This window comes from Callionymus lyra, chromosome 10 (genome assembly GCF_982586985.1).
Source record: "Callionymus lyra chromosome 10, fCalLyr1.hap1.1, whole genome shotgun sequence".
NCBI lineage: Eukaryota > Metazoa > Chordata > Actinopteri > Syngnathiformes > Callionymidae > Callionymus > Callionymus lyra.
The window spans coordinates 18608686-18627628 of record NC_141827.1 but is presented as its reverse complement, the minus strand read 5'-3'; the positions used below and the strand labels follow the sequence as shown (position 1 = coordinate 18627628).

The 18943-nt window shown below is 40.1% G+C and overlaps 1 protein-coding gene across 1 annotated transcript in view; it reads right to left on the bottom strand.

The window, feature by feature from the left end:
* Window positions 1–2025: 2025 nt before the first annotated feature.
* Window positions 2026–18943, bottom strand: part of adamts9 (ADAM metallopeptidase with thrombospondin type 1 motif, 9) — a 39269-nt gene continuing 22351 nt past the window's right edge. The window contains exons 19-28 of the mRNA XM_087800099.1: window positions 18281–18407; window positions 17996–18206; window positions 17692–17856; window positions 17453–17614; window positions 15734–15853; window positions 13653–13760; window positions 13411–13578; window positions 9769–10005; window positions 8413–8574; window positions 2026–5789 (exon numbers count right to left, since the gene is read on the bottom strand). Coding sequence (XP_087656225.1) covers window positions 5601–5789; window positions 8413–8574; window positions 9769–10005; window positions 13411–13578; window positions 13653–13760; window positions 15734–15853; window positions 17453–17614; window positions 17692–17856; window positions 17996–18206; window positions 18281–18407 — 1649 coding nt within the window. The 3' untranslated portion in view covers window positions 2026–5600. The remainder of the gene's footprint in view (window positions 5790–8412; window positions 8575–9768; window positions 10006–13410; window positions 13579–13652; window positions 13761–15733; window positions 15854–17452; window positions 17615–17691; window positions 17857–17995; window positions 18207–18280; window positions 18408–18943) is intronic.

Here is an 18943-nt window from a genome sequence, read left to right as displayed (position 1 = left end):
CACACACACTCATACACACACACACACACACACTTGGATCATCAAAGGGGGCGCGGCGTCCTGCGATGGATGGGAAGCGACAGCTCGGAGTTGAACGAGTGCGTTGTGCAAGCGTGCAAGTTCAGCACCGACTGGACGAGAACACACTTTGACCTTTGACCCCCCCCCCAGAGAGGAGCTAAAGGGGTTAATAAACACGTCTGGCTCGTTCATGGCTGTCAATCATTCCCTCCTAAAAAGATTCACCTTGAACCCCAGGAGAAGTTCTTAACGTCTGTCCTCGGTCGTCCTCCAACATCTTGACGGCAAATGGATCAAATTAAATCTCCATGTGTTAACCCCCCCCCCTCGCCCCACCCCCCCTTCACCAGGGTTCATTAGCTGCGCCCACAACCTCACCGGGGTTCTGTAATTACAACACAAACATGGCGGCTCGCACACACACTTCCTGTGTCACACTCACACAATAAATTCACACTCGATTCAAAACCGTAAAGCTTTATTGACCCAAAGCATTCCCATGTACCCCCCCCCTTACACCCTCTCCCCTTAAGCCCACTTCCCATCATGCTGATGGAGTTAACCGGGAACGGGGGGCCCCCCACTCCAGATCAAACGGTGACCTCTGACCCCCTCTGATACACCACGACATTGTCCTGCTGACAGCGCTCCTCGTTTTTTTCGAGTCACTTTCACCGGGGCCCCCGCGTTGGTGCACTGTCATCACCCGGCATTAGGGGGCACCTGACAGAAGAGGGCGAAGGTCACGGTCGACTTCATGGGCGAAATTGTGCCAGCTGGCGTCCTCGGCTATTGTGGAGCGGCGCACAAAAAAAAAAAAGTCCACCTTCGGAAAAATGGTCCGCCACAGCAGATAAACGCGGCGGCGCTCAAAAGAGGTCAGCGGAGGCCCTGACCGCGTGAAATAACAGGGATATTGCTCAGTGACTTGTGCGGCTTCATTCAGAAAAAAGTGCCTCGCGAGCTGCAACGCTTTCAGCAGAGCTGCCGGAGTTATGAAGGCCAACGTTTCGACTCTTGTACTCCAGACACACGTTTACCGTTAAATAAATGAGCGTCTCTTGCTTCTGTCGAGATATTCCGTACCATCCTGGTCCTCGTTTTTGTATGTTGCATGTTTTTCCTTTTTAATATGGAAGGAGTCGATCCAAGAAGTTGGATTATTTAAATTTGTTTTCATTATGAATGTATATATATATATTTTTTATAGTGGCTACAGTAATATATTGGGACCTGAGTTTTTACTTTGTCCTTTTTTAAATAATTCTAGTGTATTATATGTATTTATTTCATTTCAATCGAAAAATATCTTGGTAACTAAAACAGTTTGTGTTGTGGAACACAAATTCTTTTGCAGTCGAAACAAACTGTTGTGTACATTTCTGGACAGAAATACGTTTGTGTTGTGAACGAATAATGATGAGCATCAACATTGTAGTCTTGAAACTATATGTATATTTGTGTACAGATAATTAGGGGATTCAACAAAAAAATGCAATTCTGTGCTCAATGATGTATTATTAGCATTTTTGTGATGACATTTTCATGTTCTTCTATCATGTGCATGTATTTTTGAAATGGTTTCCTTTTTGCATTGCAATTTTCCTCTAATAATTGTTTTGAATATTTTTTTTATTATTTTTCTTTTAATTATTTTGTGTGTCAAATATTGTGTTTGTGAGTCTACAGGTATGTGCAAATATGAGTATTTATTGTGTATTAAATATTCTCATTACAACCTAAATAACATTGTTAGTTAGTTAGTTTTTTTATTTATTCATAAATGAACCCCAAAAAATAAAATTGTAACCACAATGTTTGTATTTCCTTGAAAAGATTGTGATTCATCTATAGATATATTTCTTTATTCACTTTATAAATGTATAAATGTGTTTAACTTTCTTAAACCGCGGCACATGCCCGTCAAACACACAAAAACTCAACTTCTACTTGAGTGTGGAGTGAGAGAAGAAAATACTGTCCAGTAATGAAAAAAGCCTTTTAATCGCTACTTCACTTTAATTGTCACCTTCTCTGAATCCAACAAACTCCATAGAAAATTAAATATTGACAGAGCATTATGAAGAGTAACAATAAATACAAGTAATTACACAAATGTACAGACATACACGCTAATAATACTGCCATTGGTGGAACTTATTTCAAGAGCCTGTCGTGTCAGTGTCGCACCCGTGGGGTCAGAGATGGAGGTCAGGGTCAGACCTAAATTTTTCGCGACCACACACACACACACACGTGAGAATGGGTTACATGTTCTCATTAGTTCATAACGTGTGGCGGAACATGGAGTCTCCGCTGCGTTAACAGGCCCTTAAAACAAAGTGTACAGACATTTATGACATGCAGGAGTCAACCGGGGTGGGCGAGAGAGAGGGAGGGAGAGAGAGAGAGAACACGGTTGTGAGCGATGTGAGTGAAGTTAGTGTGTCGTCAAATTTCTGAGCAAAGATCATGTGGAACTTTTCTGTCGTCTGTTCCAACGTTTTCCTGTCAATTTGTCACTTTCTACTCGTTCAGTTCGTGGACGAGTAGTGATGAAGCTTCACGAAGCAGTGTCATTATTTTCAGAGTCCACTAGATGGCGGTCTCTGCAATATTTTCCTTTGTTTTGAACAACTGTTCTAATGAAACATCACATCATTTTTAAAGTGATTGGCGCCACCTACTGACCTCTAAACAACATGACACTGCTTCATGAAGCTTCATCAGACGTATAAGTATTATATATTATATATATTAGCATAAAGGTTTTCGGTTTGATTCCAGCCCGGAGGCAACTCTGGAGGACACTTTGTGTGGAGTTTGTTTCTTCTCCATTGGTTTTTTCTGGCTTTTTGAAAACTATGAATTCTTTCTACTGTTATTATAAGAAATGGGCAGACGATCTGTCCAGGGTGTCCCCCCGCCTCTACTCCCAAGTAGCTGGGATTGAATCTATCATTTGAGACGATAAACAATGGGGAAATTAATAAGAAAGTCTCAGAAGTTCAGGTTAACCAAATGCTTTTCACAGTCTATATTAATAAATAAACCTGGGAATAGATCATTAAATATGACGGAGCCCTGGACATGAAATGTTTAGAAAATAAAATACTACATACGAATCTGTGGCCACAAACACTAATTCGTACAAATGGTATTTTGTGGCCACAAAGTAGTATCTCATAACCATATTATTTTACAATCAGAGCTTGGTAAAAAATAAAGGAAATAATAGTAGAAATAGATCTCAATGGGAACAGATTACTAAGACTTTGTCGGGTTCAAGCCAAAACCAAAAGCTAAAAAGTAAGTAACTAAGTAGGAGAGAGTGAGTGATCTATTGAGGACAAATCAAAAAATGTTTCCCTGCTTCAGGAATGTGACACAAACACACTCACGTTTCCCCACATCGCCAAAGATTCAACTCAAGGAGAGCGTCGATATGTGCCGACCATGAGCGAGCTAGGGGGCGCCGTCATCACAGAGACTGAGGTAGACACATTTAGACGGGACTCTAGAATAAAGAGCCCTGGATACAAAACTCTATTAACTACCGCCTGTCGTCTCCTAAACACTCTCAGAGTTAGACTTGACTCAAGGAACAGGCCTGATTTACTCAACCATCACATGAGAGATATAAAGATTAAAGTCTTTGTGGACAATTTAAATATATGTATATCAATTTATTTTCGGTGTCTGTCGAGAGAATCAAACACTTTTGAGGATGAAGGACATCACAGATTTCACAGGACTCTTTCTTGTTTAGTGAGTTTTGCCAAATCTTGATCTTCCTAACATTGTGTATTTAAAAAATTATTTCTGTCCTCAGAAGAAACTTTTCTAATGTTTGTCTGTCGAAGTCACGAATGCCTCATTACAAGTAATATTTGTTTAAGTTGGAGCCCGGAAAATGACATGGTAAAGAAATAGTGATTAGTATTTTGTGAGTATAAAAAGCTGTTATATTGTAGTTACAGTTAGTTGTGTAACCAGAATAAATGCCTTTACTGAATAACGAAAGAAGCCCGGAGAGTGCAGGTCTGCTACTGCAGCCGCAACAAAATAACATCAGTAAAGTAACCACAAAAATACTACAAAGTCAAGTCTGGGATTAGAACCTGCTTCTTCAAGATCCAGAGTGACAATGATTGTCGAGACAATGATTTAATGTAAGTAGATTGTAAGAGATAAATTAAAGAAATGATAGTGTATGGTTGGCAAAAATTATTTATATTTTACCGTGTCATTTCCGGGGCTCCTGAAAGATGAACGCAAATCCATACCAAAAATAAATGCCGGAGACAAAAATGTATCATCTATGTTCCCAATTCAAATTTAAAGTTTATTAATCGCTATTTTGTTATTTCTAGAAAGCAGTTTGAAATGATTACTAGTTCATAGCTCACTGTTAGTTCAAAAATATTTCCAGCATTTGTTTGTCTAAACTAACAAAAGTCTATTTAAAAATGGGGTTAAACAACTCACTGATGCATTTATAGTGTAAGACCAGAGACAGTTCAAGTTATGGTGATGAAAAATATAGTTTTCCTTGCGATTTACTGGCTACTAAATGCAACTTTTCCTCAAACTTCTCTGAGAGTCCTGTTGATTAACTGACAGACGAATCGAATTAAAACGTCGATTAACTTCATATGAGGCGGAAACATCTTTTGATGAAACTGCGTCTTTTTTCCCTCTCGCTTGGGAGTAAATCAGGTCCGTTACGTGACCGTATCGGAACCACATGTTTTCACGCTGATTGAAAAAGACGAAGGAAACAAACAAAAAGTGTGTCACGTCTCCCTTGTTGTTTTTGGTCGAAGCACCGTGAAGGAAATCGTTGAGCAGCTCATGTTTGTTCCCAGTGAGGTATCGAGCGTAGCATATTTAGCATAAGTACAAGAGCCATACAACAAACAAACAAAACAAGAGTTCCTAGTACACCTTAAATACAAAGAAGCACCGACGTAGCAGTCTTTGGTTTTTGATCATGTGACACTTTACTTTAGAGTCGAGACTGGACGTTTGTTTTTCACGATGTCAGTTGTGTGAGCAGCCGCCGGTGGACAGCGAGAGTGAATACATTACGGAGAAAACCGTAAAATAAAGTGTCACCGTGGGTTTAAAATCACGAGCCGTATGTCTCGACATCTTTCCAACTTTGGAGTTATGAAGTGTATATTCCTGATATACAAAAAAACATCTAATTTGGCTAAAACACAAAAAATACACAACTTTCCAATAAAAAGACTATATACAAAAAAACAAGATAGAAAAATCTTAATAAATAAATCTTTCAACATATTTTACATTTCTAACTTCGATCGTGGTATAAAAGGATCCTGATTCTTCTTTCTTTCCGCGAAAAAGGCTCAACGAAGGAACGACAAGTTCTTCTGGTCACAGCGGTTTTTGTGTTTTCCCCCGCGAGAGAAGGAAGTGCAACAGAAAGAGGTTCCCGAGCGTCTCGAGGGGAAGGGGTGTTAAGTCAAAGACGGGGAGTGTTCCACCGCTCCGTGTGGTGAAGGAGTGATACTACAGGTGTGGGTTAACAAAACAAGGCAGAGAGGATATGTTTACGAGCGTACCGAGCTCCAGGGGTCGGCGCTCCAGTGCGGGCTAGACGAGCATGGCTGAGTATTGCACTGCTCGCGATCGGGCGGCTTGTCGTGGATCTCGCAGCTCAGATCGTTGAAGCGCTCGCCGTTGGGACGCTGGCAGACCACCAGCCGGGTCTTGATGCCGCCGCCGCAAGGTTTGGTGCACTGACGGGGAGACAAACGGATTCATAAGGGATTTGCCACAGAAACCATTCAAAAGACCATTTTTTTCATTTATGTTGTTCTGTCAAAATGTATCATTGAAAAAGTGATCAGATAGATAAATAGATAAACAGTGTAAATCCCTCTGAATATCTCCTTCAGGAAAGTGGGTTATTAAAGCTATTAAAGCTATTAAAGATCAACTTTGGTTCAAAATTGTATTTAACACTTATTCGCTGTAAATAACAGGAGACAAGCTAGTTACTATTCTTTTAAACTCAGGAACAGGTGTCAAACTGGTCCAGAAAAGGGCCGAGACGGTGCAGGTTTTGCATCCAACCATTCAGGCACATATAGTTGAACCAATCAAGCCTCTGGATACAGTAATCAATTAATTGTCAGTCAGGTGTTGCTTGTTTAAGCTGACACCTGATTCGTTAACTCATGTGTGCTTGACTGGTTGGAACAAAAACCTGGACCGTGTCTGCCCCTTTCTGGACCAGTTTGACACCCCTTAAAGGAAAAAGAGCAAAAATATACTCGTATTAATAGCATCTTAATTACTCAAAAAGAAGTATTCATAGTTGTGAATATGTACAATGATAAAGATGCTGTTAATACTTGTAGATGAGTGTATTTTCCCTCGGTAGAAGGATAATGTTACATATTTTCTAAATTATAGTCAAATACTTGTGTATGAGTATGAATATGCTGCCACTCTAGAATAACATACTCACAATTACAAATATTATACTTATTATTAAGTTATACAAATGTAATAAATACTTTTACAGTTGTGCTTTTTTCCTTTAAATTAGAAAATATTATTAATGTGAATAACTTCTCTTATGGTATTACGTCTGTTTTTCCTTTTAATATTCAGCAATTAAGGTATTATTCAGTTCAAACTCCTCAATATTATACAATTAAAAGTAGAATAGAGTCACAATGGACAAGGTGTGAGTTAGTTCTTTATAATGGTTAATATGTGGCTAATTTGCTGTTAATATATATGTGATTAAGTAGATTATTAATAGTCAACACGTTCCCCATTCTAAATTATGGTAATTCTTTCATATCTTCAATCCATGTATGTCAAACATTATGATTAACTATATAGTTTAAAAATAATCATTTATGTGGATCTTACGTCAAGACTTTGATGACTGATAATTATAAATAAAATGTTAAAAAAAAACTTTGCTTTCCACACAATGATCTAGTGACGTCAACTCATTTGGAATAACCGTGTGCGGGGATGTGATTAAACAAAATGGCTGCCAAAAAGACGGAATTGGTTGAATCAAAAGAAAGTAGATTAATGTTAATGGTGATATTGTGACCTATAAGAGAGTTTAAGATAAGTAACAGAGGTGTAAGATGTACAAAAATACAGAGAATTCTAAAAGTAAAAGTGATTAAAAGAAATAAATTTGGTGGAAAAGAAAAAATGACAATGTTTGAAAACACCACTAGCTGCACAACCAACAATACTACCCTAACCCAATGCTAGCACTTCCAGGGGGGAAAAAACCTTTTGACCTTAACCCTTGCGTTATCTCAGGGTGAAGGTGACCCTTCGGCCACAAAATAAATACATTTGTTGTATCCCTTGTGTTGTGTCTTGGTCAAGGTGAACGACCTCCCTGGCAGTGTTGGAGGTCGTTCATCTTGACCCAGATACAAAACAAGGCTTAAGCTAGCATTGTACTGTTAGCTTGACTGGATACAAGAGTTTTTCTCAGCAGGTGTCTGGACTCAGGAGGCCATGGAGCAGACCTGGAACATTGGGGAAAGGAAGCGTCTGGTGCCTCCATTTGGTTAGCTAGCAGTGGCTAAATTCAATTGATATCAATGTAGCCTTAGCATCATAAGAATTAAATGAGCTTAATTGTCTAACTTGAGAAAAGTAATGTTCACCTCTGATAGCTAAATGCTAACTCTCAAGTGTCATCAAGATGGATTTTACGTTAGCATGGCGCCACAACGCTACAACAAAAAGCTAAAGTTCAGTTAAAGAACTAGAGAGAACTACACTCCTTTTATCCATCTACATCCCCAATATGCGTCAAATGCAAACAATGAGTGGGAACTTTAGCGCACATGTTTTTCTTCTGCTGTAGACTAGCTAAGTTTTGGGAAGAAATATTTCATATTTATTCTGCAGTTTTGGGGAAAAATTAGGCTCATGATCCCGGGACAGCCATTTTGGGCTGCTCACAACAACTGGAGCGTTTAAATGACTCTGAGACAAAGGCAATTTTGTTTGGAATGGTTTTAGCGAAGAAAGATATTCTTCAGTGTTGGAACTAAGAAGTACCTCCTAGTTTTGATATGTGGCTTATGGAACTTTCAAAGACTCTTTGTATGGAGGCGATCCGCTATGAACGAACAGGAAAAGCGGACAAGTTTCGAAAGATATGACAGCCTTTCTTGGACTATATTTCAGCACAAAGAACTCCTAAAATGTTATATTTTTATTTTGTGTACGATATGTAAGTGTTTGACTGGATTGCCATTTATTTAGTTTTTTTCTTGTTTGTGTGTTTTGTCTTGTTCTCTGAAAAATCAAAATAAAATAATAAAAATAAAAAAAAAATAACTAGAAAGAAGAAGGTGTTCTTACCTCGCCCCAGTTGCCGTAGATCCACTGTGGACATGGCCCCGACTCACAGGAGCGTTGTTCGCTGGGCCGGCTGGGATCCTCACAACTGTTGGCAGGGTAGCCGTTCTCGTCCTGGCACACGACCACGCGGCGCTGGAACCCTCCGGCACATGTGCTGGAGCACTGCAAGCCGGTCACGGTCGAGACACCACACGTTAGAACATGGCCGTGAAAACGACACATGGTTACAACCAAAACATCGAGGTATCTTTAACCCTTTTAATTAAAATGATAGCATATGTCAAATGATCAGGACATCTTCAAGGTTTATCTATGAGAGTCATTGTGTAGAATGGAGGCTTTTATGTTGGTCTAACTGCCATGATAGTAGAACCTAAACACAGACCAGATGCATCTGCATCAAGAGTACAATAGGAATAAAAATATTTGGCACGACCAGTATATTGAAGAATATTTTAACTTTCTGCAAAAGAAGAGCTTTAAATAATGATGAGTTCACTGAGAGGGATTGAGACAAAGACAGAGTTAGTTCTGAGCTAGATTTAGTTCAGAAATGTCCCACCACCACTGCTAAATGACCTCTGACTTGTCAACTGGCAGAAAGAAGTAAAAAAAAAAAAAAAAATGTGTTTGTGGTATGCCTTGTGTTCTCTCTGGGTCAAGGTGACCTCATTAGCTTCCATAAGATATATATGCAGTAGTGGAGGTTGTTCACCTTGCCAGAGACAACATAAGGGATACCACAAACACATTTGTTTTTGGGCCTCTGGGTCACCTTGACCCTGAGATAACACTAGGGTTGATATGTTAAATAGTTTGAAATCAGCATCTGAGTTTACTTATCCAGGAATTTTACCATATTATTTATTTAAAACAGAAAAAAAATTAATTTTTTTGATTGAAACTGTAAAAGCTAATGTTAAATATAAATATTAAAAGCACTTTCTTAACACGTTCTTGAACTCCAGATAAACCCCTGTGACCTGTGCATGGCTGCAGAAGCTAAGGGGTTAAACTCACTGACCTATGGACACTCTACAGATCCACCGTCCACTTTTTGGTCACAAGTAGAATACAAAGATAAATCTGGAGCATGAGGTCCGACCTCTGCGATATTAAAATATATATCCTCGGGACAGAAGGAGGCGGAGTCAGAGAAAGCATTTCCCAGAATTATTCACAAGGTCACAAGTATTTTTAGGCCCGAAAACAATACAGAGCAGCCGAGGAGCAGGGCGGGGGCAGCCGGGTCACGCTATCCTGCTCCGCTATCAGCAGCGATGTTTGATTTGTTTGTTGTCCCGAGAAGACATAAATAAAGTCTCTCGCCTCATCACAACAAGACTTTAGTCTTACCGCGCCCCACGGGCCGGTCCGCCATTGGTGGGATTGACTCCGCGGGATGTTGTTCCTGTTCGGGGACGGCAGCGGGCGGGACTCGCTGAAGCGGGTCGGGCACTGGGACATGGCGCAGGCCTGCTCCGTGGAGGGACGATCGTCCGGGTCGCACTCGCCGACGTTCGTCTCCTGATCGCTGTAGTTGACGCAGATGACCTGACGCGTGGTCTTTCCCTGACCACAGGTCACCGAGCACTGGGGACACAAACGTAAATACATGGTTAAAATGACTTGAAGCATCAACTACAGGAAATTAAATACTTGTGAGGCCTTTTTCAGTTGTAAAAATCTGATTTCATCTATTCTTGCTTTTGACTAAAATATAGGTATTATTTTATGTATCATTTTCTTAATGAGAAATATATTAATTACACATTAAGTTTTACCTTCTTACTTTTAATTTTTTATAACTTCATTTATGATTTTTCTTTTGTACCTTTATATTGTCTTTTTATGACTTAAAATAAAATAATGAAACGTAAATAACAGTTTTGTTTTATTTACAGTTTATATTTATTTATGTTTTTCATTGATTTAATGATTGATTTCAAATAGTTTTCTTTCATTGTTGTATCCTTTTTTTTCTCCACTGTATTTTGGTTCATTATTTTTTTACACTCTCTATGGTTTTCTTGTGGACTGTATATTATCTTGTTTTTTTTATAATCTCACCCATTTTTTATACATGTTTATATTTTTATGTTTAAGGCGATATTTATTCATATTAAGCTTTGTTACTACTTATTACACTTTTATTTTTATTTCTGACTTTTATTCTTTTTTTTTTCCATTTAGGTTAGGTTAGGTTAGGTAGAACTTTATTGATCCCAATTAGCCACAGCAATACAGCTGAACAAGAACTAAGAGAAATAAAAAGAAAGAACAAGATGATACAATCTAAGTCTAAAGATAAAGAACATAGATCAAAGAAAAATAACAAAGACAAAGGATACAAAGATTAACATAGAACAGAACATCCTGATACTTTTACTCCACTCCATTATTTTCCATTTATATGATCATACTTTTTCTTTTTTTCTTTTATGTTATTTATATCATTCATAACATTTCTTTTGTAGATTGACCTAATTTCTTTTTTTATTCGATATTTCAGTTTTCATTTGAATCTGGGCCCAGAACCGAGTCAGAACCACATCAGGAGAAAACAACTCTTCTAAACAGACGATTGTCTTTTTGATACATAGAAATTCCGCTGAAGGTTCAGGGTCTGCAACAAGATCTGGACTGGATTTCCCACCATACGTGGACCTGTACCCTGTGTGGCCATGGTCACAGGGGGATAATGGTTGTTTTTAAAGTATGATTCCCAACCTTTAAGAACTTCTTCTCCTCTCATCATTGGCTCCGATTCCAAATTGTTTACTCCACTTCCAGCTGTTTGACACTCAGCTGGAGACTCATTTATCATCCTGCGTCAACCTAAAGTCCTCCACCCTTCAGCTGCACTATTAAGTTCAGAGCAAATAAACCTTCCAAAGTTCAACATCCCCCCTCCATCCCCCCCGCCCCGAAGTCGTGGCTGGAGGTGCAGACGTGCCGTTAACTCAGCGAAAAGAGGCCGTGACACTGGCGGGCATTGAAGAATTAACACTAATGTGGGCTCATCTCTGTGTCGGCGCTAACACAAGCCAGACCCTGTCAGGCGGTGACTCCTCCTCCGTCCACTTGCATAAGGTGATGTACGACACTTATGCAACCCCGTGACGCCCCGGACGTTTACGTCGAGGCCGTCTCGAGATTTTTGGATGTTTAGAAGCAGCTCTCGCCCGGTGAAAAAACGTCTGCTGCGAGGGCGAGTGCGTGCAGCATTGTATCTGATGAAAACCATCTGTAACTGCAGCCCCTTGTATCTCTGAGCTACAGCAACTCTCTTTCACACATAAACACACACTCGCTCCCTCCTCTTCCTCCCCCTCTTCCTCTTCCTCCTCCAGGCCCTGGATGTAACTTTGCTCCACGTACAAACACGACAGCGAATCATGAATGAAATTAGAGAGACATCTGGAGGGCGAGCGTTGATGACATCACTGAATCCAACCAAAGTCTAAATGAGTTGCAGATTTAAGTGGAAATTTGAGAGGAGTGTTTATTTACACAAGACATAAACTTTATTCAAAAGGTTTGTGAATTCACTTCCTCAAGCTTGGTCACAGGGATTTTTTTTTAAATATCACTTTTAATGAATAATGTCATTGAGTTGTTCATCGTTTGGCTTTAATGCCTTTAAAAAAAACAGCCACTAAAACACTCAGGATCATTGTATGGAAGTAATCAGAATTTTAAGCTTATCAATTCATTTTACGATAAAACGGTTAAATGCTTATTTACAAACTTATTTTTTGAAATAAGGGATTATTTAAAATACATATATATATTGCCCTTATTATTATAAATGTGATGATTGTTAATTCAACCCAGAAAACATTTAAGCTGCATTTCTTCTTTCCTTTACCATCTGGATCAATATACATTTTGAAGAATGTGTGACTTGAATGATATGGTTTCTCAAAACCGATTGAATTGAACTCCTTGCAAACAAAGTTTGATAAGGTTTTAAGGTCAAAAAACTAAATAATTGGTTAAGAAAAGGGACTTTCATACTCTCTTGATATTTTGTGTTTCTCTTTAGGAATTTCTTTGTAAGAAATACTCATCATGAGATAAAAGTTGTGTGGTTGGATCACCAGCAGTGATGCATGAGTGACTTTGGGATAATGGTTTTGCATGAAATCACTAAATCTTTCCCTTATCTTAGCAAAGACGAGATGAGTTGTCGAAGCAACACTTTGATAACCATCCGTTTGTTTTTTTAGTCACTTTTCCATATATTAATAATAAAGGTCTCTTAAATCATGGACCTATTAGGTTTAAGGTTGGTTGAATACTTATCAATGAAAAGTTACAGAAAGCATTTGTATTTTATGTTTACATTTTTAGAAATGTTAATTATGTTGCTAAATATTAATTTATAATAGATAACAACAATTATCTTATTCAATATTTAAAACTTTTGGGGTCAAAGTGGCATAAATAGGGTTAATCTTAAGTATTCGTTCAAACTTGACAGTTTTTATATCAGAAATAAAATATTAAATCTTGCTCTTCTGTTTGCTCTGTCAAAATGATTTAATTCATGATGCTATGTATAAAACAAATAGACTCATTCATTCCTCGGGCTATTAAATTGTACAATTCTGAGTTTGGGGGCAGGAGTGGAGTGAAAGTATCATGACATTCTTTTCTATGTTAGTCTTTGTATCCTTTGTCTTTGTTGTTTTTCTTTATCCATTTTCTTTATCTTTATCTTTAGACTTAGATTGTGTAATCTTGTTCTTTCTCTTTATGTTCTTGTTCTTATTTTATTTTGCTTTATTTTTTAAGAAAAATTGCTGTATTTTCTGTGGCTATTTGAAAAAAACAATTTCCCGAAGGAGACCTCCTGAGGGATCAATAACGTTTTTTTTTACCTTTACCTTACCTTACCTATGTGTTGATGAATTCATGAACTGATGCCAGAGTTAGTTTTAAAACTGCTTCATTCTTTCCCGGTGAGTTTTATCCAATCGTGGCTTATCTTACCGCCGTCCACTCCAGAACCTTCCACTGTCCGCAGGCCACCACGGAGCACACCTCTCTGGCGGGGGGTTTGGCGAGGTGGGCGCACGCCGTCTCCTCGGCCACGCCGCCCTGGTTGTCGCGGCAACTCACGTAGCGCATCCGTGTGCCCTTGCCGCAGCTGGCGCTGCACTGTGGGTACGAGGAGGAAGGGTTAGAAATCACAAAGACGAAGCGCTTCGAAACCCAATGGCGGGAGAACTGACCTGCGTCCAGGAGCCAAACCGCCACTGGGTTTTCAGGCCTTGTTGGGAGGGGACTTTGGTCCCTGGGGGGACAGGATGGCTGCTGGGACACTGGGCCAGCTCGCAGTCCTGCAAAAGAATTTGCCACTATAAACACGCGGTGCATTCCTGGGCTGTGGGACACATACCAGTAAGTGATATTCCTACAAACCTACATTTGAGACTAGTTCCCATCAAACCCTTTCTTACCAAAACAACAGGAACATGGTCGGCCCCGTCAGTTCAAACTATGGATTGTGGCGGTAAGCCACTCAGCATAAAGCCCTGATCCCTGTCATAACAGGTCATAGTGGAGTGGTATTCAGGCCTCCAATGCTCATGCTGGCGTGGTCCAGAGCTCCACCCACCATCCAGCCCCTCACCTTCCGCCCTTTTGCTCAGAATCCCCCCCTGCCCTTCGCTGCCCTCTGACCCCGCCTCCTAAGGAATGACTTTCTACAGACACAACATTCCTTCCGGCCTTCATAGAGGCTTCGTGGCTTTCTGCATCCTCGAATCGCTTCTCAGTACGACGGCCTGGTGGCCCACTTCATGGCTGGCTAGTTAGAATCACAACAAGGTGGGGCTTCTGGGTCACTGCTCCTGCCGGCGAAGGCTCAGGAATTAAGAGCTGCTGCGACCAAAGGGGGCAACATTTGTTTTTGTCAAGTCAATGCTGACCCTACGAAATCATTTTTTGTCGCCTATGTGTAGAAATGTGGATCACAAAAAAAAATTAAGTAATGATTTCTGAGTTAAGATGTGAAATTAAGTTAAGATTATAATATAACATAAGGGTTTTTTACAGTATTGTCCTATCAAGGTCAGAATAGAGCTGAGCCAAAAGACAAAGCTCTGTCTGGATGGATTTCTACTGTTAGCAACTATTATTATATTAACATTATACATTTTTGTCAGACTATATTCCTAATTTTTGTTGCATATGTTATATATATATATATATATATATATTATTTTCAAATAATTTTGAACAAATTGAAATTTAAAAAAATACACCAAATCAATCTAGAAAATGACTGATAACACAGTCCTCTGCTGAGATTAAAACCCATAATCAGATTTTTATTTATACTACAATTGTCCTTCATTTAGTGTACACCTATTATTTAAAACCGACCTAAGTCGCTCAAACACCACATATAGTAGCAGCTCCTGCTGTGTCCCTTTTCCCATCATCAAACTACATGTTCATCTGTTATTTTTCAAATTAAATTTGTTATTTTAGGGACAAAAATTGAAGTAGACTATTTCTTATGAGGGTAAAATATCTCAAAAGATGAATAAAACAAGATTATGTTATAGAAGTCAAAAGTTCTTAATGCATTCAATATATATTTTCAGGGTGCTCGGATATTGGGACAGCTAGTGCACATGGTGCACTCAACCAAAGCAGCGTGAGTTTGAATCCAAGACCAGGAAGCTATCGATTGTATGCTGTGCTATTATGAAGCGCAATGAGAACCTTGGGGGAGGTATGCACTGTCTCTGTGCTTTTCTAAGTTTTTAACTTTTTTTTGTTCATAATCAGGAAACAGAAGTATTATATATATTTTTAAAGGGTGTGACTTCCTTTTTTTTGTAGATTGGAATGTCTTATTTTGTCGATGGCTAAAGCACATATGTACAGAAAGGCATGTAATCTGGGAGAGACTCAGATAATAACTACTTAGTGACTCCCGGAGTTACAGGGGGTCTTAGAATGAGGATTTGAGGTCAGATTTCTGTCTGACATGGTTCAAACAACTGTCAAACAAGATGTTCTTCTCAGAATAGAAAACTAGTCAATATTTCCGTCTTGGTTTCAGTCAAAGCCACAGGAACAGTCCTGGTTCGGGCCACGGGTGTGTAAAAGTCTGTACGCCCGCCTCCCTGCTGTGTTCCCCTGCAGACGAGACTACATCAAACAACATGGATGCAATAAGACTCGGAGGAAATGATATGCACGTGTTTGTATGTGCGCCATGTGTCGCTCCCTTTTCGTCGCATTCATCACTTTCCCTCACTCGAGATGGTTACCAGAAGGCATGAGGGGAAAATAATACCTGAGTATGGGTGGGTCGGGTGGCAGCGTTACATTCAGTGTCTTCCATGACAGCACCGTAAGACCCGACCACACACTTGACCGCCCGCATCTGGTAGCCTGGTCCACACGAGGTAGTGCACTGTGTTCAGAGAGGAGAAAGAGACAGTGTTTACAATGTTTACGCTCACAAAAAATAAATCTCCCTCGCAACACAATCATGGAGTCAGAAACACATGGATCCACATTCACGCCGCTTCCTTTCGGTCGCAGGAGCAGCTCGGACACTCGGCCGCGCTCTCTTCTGCCTCGCTGCTCCCAATGAAACGGGGTCAAACTTGTGTGGCGTCAACTTCAGCTACCATCTGAGCACGCTTCACTTAGCAGCTTCAAATATACCTATAACATGCGCTCTGATGCTGGGAGCGTGGGCACCGAATATCTCACATATTTGGGGGTTTGATTCTTTGTGAACACACAAATGCTTTTGCACACATCGCTTGTTGTAGAGGAATGACATCCAGGTCGGCTACTGGCAGGAGCGTTGCACAGAGAAGACATTCACAAGAGCAGAGATTGTCCACATATGGAGAGGATCTTCTCTTCGTAAAAGAGTTTTGAAATAAATGTTTGCATTTGGTCTGTTATGGAAGGAGTCCTCCTAGTGTTTCACTCAATTCCAGTAGTTTACAGGTTTATTTTGGGGGTTCAAATTCACTGAAACGAGTGTCTTGACGTGTCTAGAATCACAGACTAATGTTACTTTGGCGCCGCAGAATGGCTGCCATGGTGCTTGGTGCTGTTTTTCTATGGATTATTTTGTGTGTTATTTTATTTCATTCTTTTATTCTAAACTGCCACCACAAGAAATTCCTATGTTCCTTAGTATAACATTTTCAAATTCTGATTCTTTATAGAAAATGCCATCGTATTTCAAAACAAAACACCTTTCAGACAATAATATTCAATAGAACAGAAATGATCTATTTATACATTTCATTTCTGTCGACCCTGTTAACAAATGCATCACGGACCAGTACCAAAGGGTTGGGGTCCACTGCTTTACCGGATTTGAAAAAAAAAAGCTCAGGTTACAACAAAGAGAATAATATACTATATGTTGTAAATTATACATTTGGTAGAAAGAACAATGGGTTTTTTTTTGTAGTAAGTGCACTGTTTCCTGGCAACTAATCTTTTGTCATTGTCAGGAGGAAAGAAAAAAAATATTCCAAAATGATCTACAGTGTATATTTTACCCTTCTTTAGTTTAAATAAAATAAATGACACACAGTTTCAGTGAAGCATCGCGAGGCTTCATTATCTTCATTAAACACTGCAGATTTGTTTAAGCACTTCCTTAATCTTGAGAAAATGAAAAGCTAAATGCATCTTCTCTTAATTTGATCTGAAACACGAATACAACGTTTTTAATCGGTTGCGCAGCCATCATGGACAACAAGGCGCTTATCTTTGAGGTATAAAGTTGCGTATGGAACAACACATCATTGCTACAAATACAACAAAAAAATGGTTTTGGCTTAAACTGCTTGAGAATATTGGAAATAAAGTGAGGAACTACAGACCAGCATGTGCAAGTTGCTCTTTGCTACCTTTAAATACACATGGGGAACCAAGTATTACACATGTTATCAAGGGAATAAAAGAGACACACAATGTGTCAGCAAATACATTTTAGTAACGCAGCGTGAGTACCAGTGTCGTAGGTTGAGTGACTCACTTGTCCCCAGGGTCCGACCTGCCACGAGGCGCACTCCTGCTGCTGACAGCCCTGCACCGACTCCGGCTTGGAGGAACCACAGAAGCGGTCGTCGAGACGATCTTCGCCAAACTGGCACCAGGTCTGGCGGTGCTTGTAACCTTTCCCGCAGGTCACGAGACACTAGAGAGACGACGGTGCCAGAGAAATTAAATGACGGATGTTGTAAAAGCAACCAACCTCAGGGTTTCAAAACCAACCTCGGACCAGTCGCCAGTTTTCCACTGTGGACAGAGGAATTCATTGCAGGGTTGGACGGTCTGTTTGTCCCTTTGACTGCATTTGCTCTCGTCGACGCCGGTCTCCGTTCCCTTCCGGCACAAAGCGCCACGTCGACGAGTGCCTCCGCCGCAGCTTTTGGAGCACTGCAAGACAATTCAATTCAATTCAATTTTATTTAAAGTGTCTTATCATAACAAAGTTATCTCAAGACACTATACAAAGACAACCATGATAACAGTCACATTTTTAATCATCTGTGTTTGTGTTGAGTCGTCGCCGTACCTCCGACCACGACGAGTACTCCCAACCTCCTTGGTTACAATCTCCATGGCAACCCTCCTTGTCTTCGGGTTTGTGCTGACCACTGCAGAAGCGGTCGTCGACCTTCTGAGTCTTTCCGTCAGAGCGACTGATTTTGGCGCAGAATATTTCCAGCGTGCGATAGCCGACCCCGCACTGGGCCGTGCACTCGCTCTTCCTCGCCACATGCCACCTAAAAACCAGGAGTCGGCGTGAACACCTGCTGTTGGGAAAACCTTTATCATCTCTGAAGCGTCGCACACAAACCTGAGTTCACACTCCAGGTTACAAGGCTCGGTGATGACGGGAGGTCTGGCGGTCCCGTGACACCTCTGGTCCGAAACCACGGCGCGGTCGGACTCTCTGCTGCAGAGAATCTTCCTCTTGCGCTCGCCTGTGAAAACACAAGAGTTTGCTCATGGAAATTGTCAAGTGAACGTCGATCTTTCAGAATCATCAACTGAATCATAAACACTTACAGAACACACTGCAGAACCTATAGGTTTTTTTTTAGATGATCCACAGGCAAAGCAACAGTTGCCAAAAGTAAATACTGCACAGCCTCTACATTTCATTTGAAAATTGATTTGGATTTTGGAATTTAGGTCACATTTTGTAATAGTCCATACCTTGAATATCCTTTCGCCCAAATATATTGACAAAAAATGTCTTTAAAAGGATGAATTATTACATTTGTCTGTAATTTGAATTGAGTTTGGACTCTATTGTACTCATCAGTATGTGTCTGTCTGTACAAAACGCTCTTTTCATTTAAATATTTACATTAGAAAATGATCTTAAGCCCCGCCCACTGAAAACACTTTTCTGGAGTAGAAATCTTGTTTACCATAACCGCACCCACTCTGGTCAAACATCAGGTTTTAACACTGCGTGATCAATCCCGCAAGTCTCCATCTCCAAGGGACTCGT